This window comes from Dipodomys merriami, unplaced genomic scaffold (assembly GCF_024711535.1).
Source record: "Dipodomys merriami isolate MVZ:Mamm:240054 unplaced genomic scaffold, mDipMer1.0.p SCAF_22, whole genome shotgun sequence".
Classification (NCBI taxonomy): Eukaryota; Metazoa; Chordata; class Mammalia; order Rodentia; family Heteromyidae; genus Dipodomys; species Dipodomys merriami.
Window position 1 is genome coordinate 5864560 of NW_027203604.1, and position 12768 is coordinate 5877327.

Consider the following 12768-nt stretch of genomic DNA (forward strand, 5'->3'; position numbering starts at 1 on the left):
TGAAAATCCTTCAAACATATGATGTTATATATCAACTATAAATGAAATTGGGAGTGTTTTAGAATGTTTACATTTAAGTTTCAAAAAACCCCCTTTGGAAGCTTTTCCCCTCAGTGTGAAATACTGTCATTGTTTCTTATTTTTCTCCTCTTTTTCTTCCATTCCTTTCCTTCTCTTCCTTCTGTTTCCCGACCTTCTTGTTCCTCCTTCTCCTCCTCCTTTCCTTCCCCCCCTCCTCTTCTTCCTCTTGTTCTTCATCTTTATCATCTTCATTCATCTTTTTCTCCTCCTCCCTACATGATATCTGTAGGGTTTATTGGTAGAGTCAAGGTGGAATTTTTGAAATATTTTGATACTGCCTTGAATGACCCATAGAGTACTAGAGAATACACTGAAAATAACCGTAGATTTTATGTATTATGAACTTGTTAGTTTTAAGCACTATTGAAGAGGCATGATGTTAATCATCTCATTTCTTAACAATAGTTTAATGAAGTAAAATTTTTCTTAAAATTGTATTTACAGATTCATAGATACATAATTTACTTGTTAATTCTACTATATCTTGTACACACTTCTTCCTATGAATGAGGGAAAATGGTGTAAATATGAAGAAATAACCTTGGGCATTTAGTTCTTCATCAGCTGACTGATGTAGACACATTTCAAGCAGTTAAACAATTCAGTAATGGGCAAATTTATTGATAATTATGGTGACAGTTTTTTCAATCCTTTGCCTCCCTGTTTTTAGTACCAGGGCAGCCACTAAACTTCAAAGCAGAACCTGAGTCTGAAACAAGCATTTTGCTCTCTTGGACACCTCCACGTTCTGACACCATCGCCAGCTATGAACTAGTCTACAAAGATGGGGAGCTTGGAGAGGAGGTGAGTGCAAGCTTCTCTCTTCACCATCTTTCAGCACATTGTTTTTGGTTTTCCTTTTTTGTGTTTACCCAAGTTCTTAGTGAGATACCTGTGGAGGAACTTTGTAGAAAAAATGTATTCAGTGATAAAAGGAGTAAGTTCATTCCCAATTTACCATCTTCTAGGTAGCCTTGTGGCAATAGGTCATCCTGTGTCCTTGTTTCAGTGTTTGGTTATTCCCCTTCCCTTCCCCCAAATAGACAAATGTATATACAAGATGCAGGGTACCAAAATCAAATACAGTGACAACAGGGGATATCTCAAAGGGGGAAGAACATGCAAAGGAAACAAAAAAAAATCACGTAGTACATTAAAAACAACAATAAAGAAAGACCTCTTGTGTCCATATCTTGGGGTTCATTTCACTTAGCATCATCTTATATGGTCATATATACATAGATTTTGAACTTTTCTGCTCATCTGATAAAATTATCTTAGACGTATATTAATTATTAGAAATGAGGGAAATCATGGGACCTCTATTTCTTTGGGTCTGGCTTACTTCACTTGATATGATTTTTTCTAAGTCTTTACATTTCCTAATAAATGGGGCAGTGTCATTCTTTCTGAGAGAAGCATAGAATTCCATTGTGTGTATATACCAGATTTTCTTGATTTGTTCATCTACCTAGGGGAATCTGGGTTGATTCCATATCTTGGCTATGGTAAATAATGCTGCGATGAACATGGTCATACTGGGGGGTTTAGTGAGGCCTTGTTTGTGGACATTTGGGTAGATTCCCAGAAGTAGGATTGCTGGGTCATAGGGGAGCTCTATGTGTAGTTTTGTTTTGTTTTGTTTTGTTTTTGAGGAACCTCCATACTGCTTTCCAGGGTGGTTGAACAAGTTTGCACTCCCACCAACAATGTAGTACCATTCCCTTTTGGTCCCATCCCTGCCAGCATCTGTTGTTATAATTTCCAGGTGGGAACAGGGCAGGGGGGGTGAGGAGTGAGGGAGGTGGGGGAGGGAAGGGATAGTGGGAGAACAATAAGGGAAGGGGTAACAATGCTTGAGAAGAAATGTACTCATTGCCTTACTCATGTAACTGTAGCCCCTCTGTACAGTGTTTTTACAATAAAATAAGATTAAAAAAGAATTCATAACAAAAGAAAAAAATGAATGACAGAAATATAAAGGAAGTCTTGATGTGATTGCAGAGCTATGAAAGAGCGGAGTGAAAAGAGTGAAAGAAAGTGAATGTGGTCCAAACATATTATGGACATGTATAAAAGTGAATCAATAAAACCTGTTGGGATTGGTTAGGAAAGGTCCAGGAATGATGAGGAAGATTGAGAGAGGGAGGGAGTCTCATCATTGTTTGCATAGATATACATATCCAGATGAAATTCCCCTGTAAAACTAACTGGTACTAATTAAAAGCATAAGAAAATGAATGTAAAGAGCCAGCAAAACACTCGTCTACTGACAACAATTTCTAACTATGGAAAATACTATCTCTATTTCTAACTGTAAAATTTTTAACTATAAAAATACTTTGAAAAGTATTTTTTTGTTTTTTATGAGCTGAAATAAACTCCTGTTCTTTGACCTACTTATGCTATGTGTATGTATTCATCCAAGGGAGCATAAATGATGATTGATTAACATGGGAATAGATAGATAGATAGACAGACAGACAGACAGACAGACAGACAGACAGACAGACAGACAGACAGACAGACAGATAGATAGATAGATAGATAGATAGATAGATAGATAGATAGATAGATAGATAGATAGATAGATAGATAGATAGATAAAAAGGCAGCAGACTAAAGTCTCTGTTGCATTCTTGATGCATCTGGCTTTATAACTTCACAAGTTTTGAGGAAACAAGATTACTCAAAATGTTAATGTTAAGGCATTTATATTAGTCAAAGTTCAATATTTAATTACAAGTAGTTAAATTTCATTTGGCTAACAAAGTTAAGTGACAATGTAGTGAATATATAAAGGGAATCTATAAAGAAATACAAATAATAAATGCTCTGACCAGTTACAAAAATAACAGGTTTTTTTTTTGGTTGTTGACTTTGTTGTTGTCAATGTACTGTATCTAGTTCTTTCTTTTTATTTTTATTTCATTTTGCCTTTTACATTGGTTTATTTCTAGGAATCACTGTCTTTGATATGCTGCCTCTTATATATACATTTTTCTGATTTGGGGAAGGGAAGGGGAATGACAAAATACTGAACCATGGACAAAGGATGACCTGACATGACAAAGATACTCACAAAACACTATGTTGGAAATGAACTTGACAACTTTGCAGGGGAGAGAAGGAAGGGTTAGTAGGGCAAAAACGAAGGAGTGGGTAACAATGTTTGACAAGAAAAGTTCTCATTACCTTACTCATGTAACTGTAACCACTCTGTACAGCATCTTTATAATAAAATAAGCATTTAGCTTTAAAAAAAAGCAGAACAGCTATTTGGAGTCCTGGTGGAGGAAATGTAATACAAAGTCCATTGCATCTATTTTAACATCTTTCTAAATCAGATTTCAAAGTTGATTTAATAAAAAAAAAAAAGTATCAGACTATAGAGGAATGAATACTCTATGAGACTTAAGACTACCTGTGTTTTTTCTACATTAAAGTATTTGGGTTACTGTGAAGATACATGATTGAAAATACCTTTAGGTGCTAACACTAAAATTGATTTGTAAAATGCATTTGTTTAAACTGACTGTCAAGAAAGATGAATCACAGCAAATGTTTATTGGCATGCTAAGTATGATTTGATATGAATGTGAGTATATGTAAAATGTTAGTATTCCGTGCAAATACAAAACCTGGATAAGAGGAGAAATGGAAATCCGCATAATGAAATTCACATTGACACTGTTCTCAGAATTGCACATATGTTAATCCTTTAGATCCTTATAAAAGCACAGTGAGCTAGATGCATTTATTAATCCATTTCACATGTAACAAAACAGAGGCACAGGAAAAAGATTTATTTCAACACATTTCACATCACTGGCTGGGATTTGGATCCAGGCAGGCAAGTTCCAAAGTAACTTTTTTTTTTTTAACATTAAAGTCAACTGCTTCATTAAGTATACTTTATAGAAATATATATTAATATATAGAGAATATTGTCAGAATGGGAATGCCTTTTTAATGACTGTTTCTTTTGTCTTTATGAGACATAATAGGGACTATTAGAACAAAAAGTGTTAGTGAAAACAATGTATACAATTCATTTTCTTATACCTGTTTCTCTTCTGTACCCTACAAAAGATCTTCAGATTCTAAATAGTCTCTAACTTCTAACAAAAATCACATATTAAATGAACAATATAAATTAATTCATGGCACATCATAAGATAGAACTCAGAAGTGGCTAGTAAATAAATATGAAAATTTGAGGAGAATTGAAATCTTTTGAGTCTAATGTGGATGCTAAAATGTCCCTACACCTACAATACTTCAAATTTTACTTTTTAGAATATTCTTATTTAGTGAATTTGAAATTCACCAAATAGATCTTTTATATGAACCAAATACCCTAAGTGTATTTTCTCTCATTTTATATTCGAATTCACAGTGACAGATTTATTTATATGAGTAGCAACACTGTTCTTTTAGAAAGCATTAAGATTATTTTTGCCATTGTTCAAAATATATGTATATATTCACCTTAATTTTAAGGTTTACTATAGCCTAACTTTCAATTTGACATTGACTATCCAAAGACAGCTGTTTTCTTGCTAAAACAGAAAGACATATTTTAAGAATAGAACGTAAGTTAACATATTCAACAAAAGAAGTGCTATTTCAGAACTCCTGTATGATACTAAAAGATGTAGGAAAGTTTGTCAATTTTCCAATGGTACATCTCTGTTTACAAATATAAAAGAAATTTTCATATTATTTTAAATGAATAAATAGGTATTTTAATAGAATTTATTCAGCTTTCTCCAGAGACATGGTTTTTATCTCATTCAAGATGTAGCACTTCCCTATGTCCTTTTCAGCAAGTCCTAGTTGCTGTTACTATATCTGGTCATTTTCTTTGCTCATTATTTAGATCATGTGAGATAAGCTAGACATCTGTTCAAACATGTTTAGTATTGTCTACAATCAGGGTACATGTCAGTTTTTCTTGTGGGCTATGTTATACAACATACATTTTATGGTATAAAATTGGTCTCTCAGGCTCCTTCTTATCTGGTACTTTTGGATAACTGTCAATGTTGGGAAGACCTCTAACTTGTCTTATTCCAGTTACATTATTATGTTTCCACCAACATGCATTTTAAACTGATTTCTTTAAATCATCTTTGAGCAGTTGTACAAAGGAGTTGTCATTCAACAAGGCAATTTATGAATACAGTGCATCTTGATCAGCGTCACCCAACCAATCCATCCCTTCCTTCAATTTTCTTAATACTGTAGGATATGCATTGAATTTTATGACTGTATTCTCCCCTCTTCCTCTCTTCATTCATCTAATCCCCTACCCTTGAGTTCACCCCAATCTCTTTAAGTACCTCTTTCCTGGTGTTTATTTGGTTGGACTGTGAATTAGCCTTTTTAAGGAATTACATCATTCCACTTCTCCCCCTAAATGTATCATAGTCCAGTTAATACCTTTGCTATGGTGAATAATGCTGGAATGAACATGGTTGGGAAAGTGGTCTTATGGTATACTGGTTTGTAATGTCTTGGCTAAATGCCCAAGAATGTAATTGCTGGATCACAGACTAGTTCTATGTTTAGTTTTCATTAAGAAGTTCCACTAGTTTAGTTCTGGATACTCACTAATGATTGTTTCTGTGATATTTTAACCTTCTGGAAATGTCATGTTTCAGACACCATGATGTGCATGAATCTTAAGATGGCCAATTCTCTTCTTGCAGCAACGAGTTACCATTGAGCCAGGGACATCATACAGGCTGCAAGGGCTGAAACCAAACAGCCTTTACTATTTCCGTCTGGCTGCACGCTCTCCTCAAGGCCTGGGTGCTTCCACAACGGAAATATCAGCAAGAACCATGCAATCAAGTAGGTGTCTTTCCTTGCTTACTTGTTGCTTTATTGTTTTCCACTATGAGGCACTGTTTCTGCCTTTTATCTCCACCAACAAGCCAATCTGCTAATATGCTTTTGTGTCTGTTGTCACAATGATTGTAAGCACCCCATTTTGGGGATTAGAACACAGCCATGATCTAAATTTGGTCCAGATAATAGACCCTATGTTCTTGCTTTCTAAACCGAATATCTTTCAAGTAAGTTGATAGACTTCCATAGGTGAAAATATTGACGTCATACCCCATTTGGCCAATTATGCAGTGGAAATCACTGTAAAATAATCAGAAAAGGGAAGAAAAAAGAAAAAAAAAGGCCACAAAAGTTGTAACTCACATCTAATTAAAGCACGTAGGATTTTAACTTTGGTAACTTTTTAACTTGCAAAAAACTCATCTTATATAGTTTTGTTTATTCCTACTCAAGAGTAAGCTGAGTAATTTAGGAATGGATTTGTAATAACTCTTCAAGTAGTAGAAATTTGGAATCATCCACAAACTGTATTTGGACAAGTTTAAGAACAATGTAACATGCACAAACTCACTCACACTCCTTTACATTGCATTTTTTTTTCTTCAGGTCCAATCTCTTTTTGAAACTCTTCCTCTTAAGCATAGCTGTATTTGTGAGAATGAGAGTCCATTGTGCTCGTTTTGCATAAAGTATTATAGAGGAGATTGTGGTTGATGGAAAATTTGGTGGTTTATAATACAGATATTTTCTCTTTAATAGAACTTATAATTAGATTATAGACAACTACTCATCTTGAAGTGTGTTATAAAGTATTTTTATCTGTGATGTATGCAATAGATATTAAGATCGACAGATACCAAGAGGATGGTCTGTTGAACTCATATTTAGACCAGTCAGAAAACATGAAAGTTTTGATTTTTAAAGATTATCATATACACAATTCTTTTAATGTCTTATAGAAGCAAGAAATCTTTCAGAGATTTTTGAAGATAAGATTCATATTGTCCCTTCATGAAAACATGATTATTCATATGAAAAGTATTAGGATCCTATTGCCTAATCTATTAATGTATGCTGCTTTATTCCATAATATTTCCTTTCATTTAAAAATGGAAACTATAAACTAATGCAGCCATGTATATCTGCTTTGATTTCCAGACAGTTTAATATATGAAATATAGAAATTATTTTGTAAACTCATTAAGTTAAAAGAAATGTTATATATGTGATTTTAGGTATTATGTGTATTTCAAAAGTCTTTTCAGATAAATGCATTCATGGATACAATGGGGCCTTTTTGTAACTCTGTTAGATGGGCACTTTCTATTTACTGAAGTAAACATTTCATTTATTGTTAAAAACTTCCCATAGAATGCAGGTGTGAAGGTAGCAATCTACATAAAACGAAGCCAGACTTTAAAAAGAGTTACAAGTGAGTCCTTCCTGTTATGTGAACAATTCGAATTATTGTGAATAATGATAATGCATATAAAGCAGTTTCATAATTTGAGATAGAAGAACCTTCAGTCAGATGTAATAAAATGATATTCGGGTAATTCTGCAAATCTTATTCCCAATTTGCAAGGTTTTCTGTCCTGTGAGGATTTCTTTTTCAGTTAATACAGGAGATTTTCACTTTGATTGAATGTAAGGATTAACTCCAGGCACATAAATTAATAGTAAGCAATAATCCTCCAAAAAATTCTAAAACATGTCACTTAACATTAAGATTTAAGAACATCTAAGAAAAGCCTCATGACATATTCAAATGCAAAAATCGGGATTATTTTCTTGACTCTAACCATGTACGTTGACCTAGAATTATATGTGTGAGTATGTATTTGCCAAACTTAGCCTGTTTCTTGTTCTTCTTTAGAAGTATATATTTCTAACTTTAAAAACAATTCCTCAATTATATTATTCTTTATAGATTTTAATTCTTTGACATAGCGATATTTCTGGGTACTTTAACGGATAATAATTGCTCAGAAGGTGGACAAGAAAATTCATCTAATAACTCACGCAAATCTACTTTGTATTTCCAATTATATACAAAATGAAAGATTTTGAACATAGATTATATCTTTTCGATGCTTCTTGGGCTTTTTTTTTAAAAGGAGTCTTTTTAATGGCTGTTATGGACATTTTGTAAGGGGGTAGATGATTATTACTGATTTTACCAAAATTTGCTGGTGGGATCTAATTCTTTACTAGCAATGGTGTCTCAAGAAGAATTATTATTTAAAAGGCTGAAAGCTGACATAGGGTAAGTACAAGTTACAGTCAGAATCAGCAAGCCTTGACATTACCCTCGGGTAGGTAAATCTCGGACTATGCATTTTCATCCTTTACTGATTCTGCATGCTCACTGTATTTGGGCTCTGATCAATGTTAGGTTAACACTTTTCATTAAAGCCAGTCAGGCATATCAGCCTTTTAGATAGGGCGAACCCTTTTATGTTTGTTGGCTTTTCCTTTTAATTTGTTAAAAATTGGAATCCATTTAGAACAAAATTATATGTATACAATATGCATATATATATATACTCATAAATATATATGTATATGTCCTCAGTGTGGAATTGAGCACTAGGAATGACATCTGTAAAGCATCTATTCTGTATCTCCAGTTTTATTAGTTTTTAAAGAGGATTTTAGCAGCTTTGGGGGACTGAATTTTCAGCATACTGGGGGTGGAGATACATAGGGTTGTTTTAGGAGAAGAATTTAAATCTCAGGTAGGTAATTTTATTTGAGGCTCTATAATCTCAAGGTTTCATTTTCACATATTTCCCCCCATCCATTGTTTAACAATTATTTTTTGGTCATTTATTCATTTTTTTTTGGTTCACTCATGTTTACTAAGCCAAGGTACATAAATTTAATTTGAAAATTTAAGTTTCGAAGCCTTATTTTTGTTTCGTTCTCCTTAGTGTTCGTTTATTTATTTTTTGCCTTTTGTTTTATCATTTTTTTTTCCTCTCCAACCACTCCTGTCCTTTTCACTCAAATCCTCCTTTAACTCACTACCAAAATAAGAGCCGTCAGCTCCTCCTCAAGACATTAGTTGCACCAGCCCAAGTTCCACTAGTATCTTGGTAAGTTGGCAACCTCCACCAGTGGAAAAACAGAATGGAATCATCACCGAATACTCACTCAAGTACATCGCCGTGGATGGGGAAGATGACAAGCCTCATGAGGTTTTGGGAATCCCTTCGGACACTACCAAATACCTTTTGGAACAGCTGGAAAAATGGACTGAATACCGGATCACTGTGACTGCTCACACCGATGTCGGCCCTGGCCCTGAGAGCCTGTCCATATTGATTCGAACCGATGAAGATGGTATGTTGTCTCCGCCAAGTCAGTCAGTTTTGCACCTTTCTGACACAGTCCTGATCTGCTGTCGTTTCATAGGCTTAAAAGTTAGCCATTTTTCTCTGCTCATCTTTTTGACCCAGCATTGCTGTTACTTCAGTATTTTTGCCAAGACCTGCCTGCTACATCCTGGGCAATGTTTTTAAAGATGTTTTGTTTTGGTTTTTGTTTTTTTCAATCTCAATGAAATATTTTTCTTCCTTTTAAGAGGATATTCTTCTCCTATGGTCTTTCAATCCAGCCTTTCTCTATGCGTCCATGTAACGTCTTCTGTGTTTTGATTTTGTTTTGATTCTTCCCTCTCTCTTGGCTTTTTGTACTGACTTCTTTTCCATTTTGAAGTTAACTTTTCAAAACTGCCTTCTTATCTTCTTGTTGCCTTTTTCTTGCGTATGTCAGAAATACTGATGCTCGACATTTCAGTTTTTGGCATCTGTTGTGTGGAATATATTTGATATGAGGAAAAAAAGAGAAGATAATCCATATAATCAAGCATCTTTTTATTCTGCTATTTTACAAAAAAAAAGAAACCTTTAAAACAGACACAACGATCAACAATCTGTTTTTGTTATTATTTCAGTGCAATACCTCTTTGTGCTTTAATGCTTTGAACCTCAAAGCATCTTCCTTGGCTTTTGTACATTTTTTTTTACATGTTTTTCTATTTCTCTGATACTCTTTTTTTCTTCCATTTTGTTTTTTTGCATCGGTCATGTTTTTTGATCTTTTCTTAAAAGGTAGAGCAGATTGGTTGAGCATTTTCATTGGTTGAAAATGTTTGTATTCTTCGAAGGAAACATAGTGGGTCTGCTCATTTTTAAGTAAAGAACAGTGCTCTGACTGGGTGGGACACGTGCCTATAATTTTCTTTTATCCGATGATGTTGTTCCAGTTCCTAGTGGTCCTCCTCGCAAAGTCGAGGTAGAGGCTGTCAACTCAACATCTGTTAAAGTCTCATGGCGCTCACCTGTGCCCAATAAACAGCATGGCCAGATAAGAGGATACCAGGTACATTATGTGAGGATGGAAAATGGTGAGCCCAAGGGGCAGCCCATGCTGAAGGACGTCATGCTGGCTGATGCACAGGTAAGCCTGTTCTTACAGGATAGGTTTCTCTGACTTTGTACCTGGAGACAGGCTCTAGTTTTAGCTCTTTGATATTTTAGGGGTCTACACACGTTTTTTGATCTTAAAACACCAGGCTACCTAGTGACCTTCTTAATCAGAAGTGACCTCAAATAAAGAAATAACTTGGAAGGAAATGAGCACTCATTCTGATAGATAACCTATCACTGTTTTCCTAAAAAACAGATATTCACTACTCTTCTGAAAGAACAGATAATCAGCTGTAGGTCTGAGTTTGTCTTCCTAACGTCAAACAAAATGGTTGATTTAAATATATGAAAGGCAGAAAATTCCAGACTGCAGTTTTGCTGATTGTGTCTGCTTTTTTTTTTTTTTTTTTTGGTCGGTCGTGGGGCTTGAACTCTGGGCCTGGGCGCTGTCCTTCAGCTCTTCAGCTCAAGGCGAGCACTCTACCACTTGAGCTACAGCGCCACTTCCGGTTTTCTGGTGGTTTATTAGAGATAGGAGTCTCACAGTTTTTCCTGCCCGGGCTGGCTTTGAACCGTGATCCTCAGATCTCAGCCTCCTGAGTAGCTAGGATTACAGGCGTGAGCCACCAGCGCCCGGCTTGTGTCTGCTTTTTTTTTTTTTTTTTTTGATTTTATTTTATTTTATTTGAGAACATACTGTACAGAGGGGTTACAATTACATTGGCAGGATAATGCATACATTTCTTACCAAGCATTGCAGCCTCCTCCTTTGTTTACCCTTCACCTCCCTTCCCAGCCTCCCCCCTCCCCCCCACCCAATCATACCCCCCTCCCCCCCACACCGAAATTGTAAAGCTTGCTTTGTTGTGTCTGCTTTTTATAGTGCAAAAACTACTTAAACTTAGTTGATCTAATATCCAAATTTGATTTTTATTCAGGGAGTGATGCCTAGGCAGTATTTTATGTAGCATTTGGTTAGTTCATATTTGATAGAAATAATTGTTTCAGTCCCTCAATGTGAAGACAATGACAGTAACAGTAAAAACTAGAGTTTCAAGAGAATAAATGGCTCTCCTTTGTGTTGGATCAAGAAAAGTGTCAATAATGAGTGCTTGAGTATGAAAATACATATTTTTCATGTTAGGGCATTGCTTCCTGTCCATAGAGCTCAAACCATTTCATTCAGTTATTTAAAACACAGCATTGATATTTTTTAATATTTTTCATAAATTAGCCTGATTCAAACTAGGACCCCAAATTTATTTATATTCCACATATTTTTTCTTTTTTCACACATTTTTCTTAAAGGAAGAGGATTTCAAATTGTAATTTCCATGCTGGAAATTTATATGGCCTAAAGACTAATATTATCAAATAGTGATGCCAATAATATGGCAATGAGGTATGAACACTATTGAAAGTAATTTGCCTAACCAGAAAATTGATGTATTTTATTTCCTTCCAAATTTTGGGTTGACAAAAATACATTAAATTTCAACTCTATCATTTTTAATCCCTCTTCTATTTTAGCTTTTATTTATCAAGTGCATCTTTCTTTTGGGGATGCATCTCCTTTATTCTTTTGACTATTCATTAAAAGTTCCTTGCCTCTAACAGATCTTCATTGGGGCTAAATAATTGAGTATAATGAAACATATGAATCCAAAGCATTGCTTGAAATAACCCTGAAAGAATGAAAAATATTTTTGTGAAGTAAGATACGATTTAGAACATTTTATCTTTACTATGCCTTATTGATTCACTGAACTGAACCATTAAAAAATACAGGGGCTGGGAAGGTGGCTCAGTGGTAGAGTGCTTGCCTTGCATGCATGAGGCCCTGGGTTCTATTCCTCAGCACCACACAAGTAAAAAGAAAAAAAAGCTGGAAGTGGCACTGTGGCTCAAGAGGTAGAGCACTAGCCTTGAGCTGAAGAGCTGAGGGACAGCGCCCAGGCCCAAAGTTCAGGCCCCACGACCGGATCAAAAAAAAAAAAATACAAGAGTCTGCAAGTGTGGTTGAGTGGTAGAGTACTTGCATTGTATGGAAAAGGCCCTGGGTTCAATCCCCAGTACCACCCCAAATAAAAACAATCAGACAAAAAAACACAAGCTGATTTTACAACTAGCAATAACACAGCATATGAAATTATAACTTGCAGTTGGAAGTGAGGGCTACAACATAGTAACACACGGATGCACTTTGGAATCTTATTGTATACACTATTTCATTCATTTAACTTTCTTATTTGAAATCAAAGGAGGGAAGCATTGCCTTTAGGAGGCCATAAGTTTATCTTTATTTCTTTTTATTTTGTTTCCCCTCAACCTTCTTAACCTCACTCAGTGGGAATTTGATGATACTACTGAACATGTGAGTAATTTTTGACTGCTTCGT

The 12768-nt window shown here is 34.9% G+C and overlaps 1 protein-coding gene across 42 annotated transcripts in view; it reads left to right on the forward strand.

Annotated features, from left to right (window-relative positions):
- The window catches only part of Ptprd (protein tyrosine phosphatase receptor type D), a 2013525-nt gene that overhangs the window by 1825366 nt on the left and 175391 nt on the right, over positions 1 to 12768 (forward strand). For 18 of the 42 annotated variants that reach the window (XM_070033182.1, XM_070033181.1, XM_070033197.1 and 15 more), the window contains 5 exons: positions 752 to 885; positions 5796 to 5940; positions 8977 to 9282; positions 10208 to 10401; positions 12718 to 12744. In XM_070033182.1, the coding sequence (XP_069889283.1) occupies positions 752 to 885; positions 5796 to 5940; positions 8977 to 9282; positions 10208 to 10401; positions 12718 to 12744 (806 nt within the window). The remainder of the gene's footprint in view (positions 1 to 751; positions 886 to 5795; positions 5941 to 8976; positions 9283 to 10207; positions 10402 to 12717; positions 12745 to 12768) is intronic. The other 24 variants (XM_070033212.1, XM_070033213.1, XM_070033215.1 and 21 more) reach the window with 4 other exon arrangements.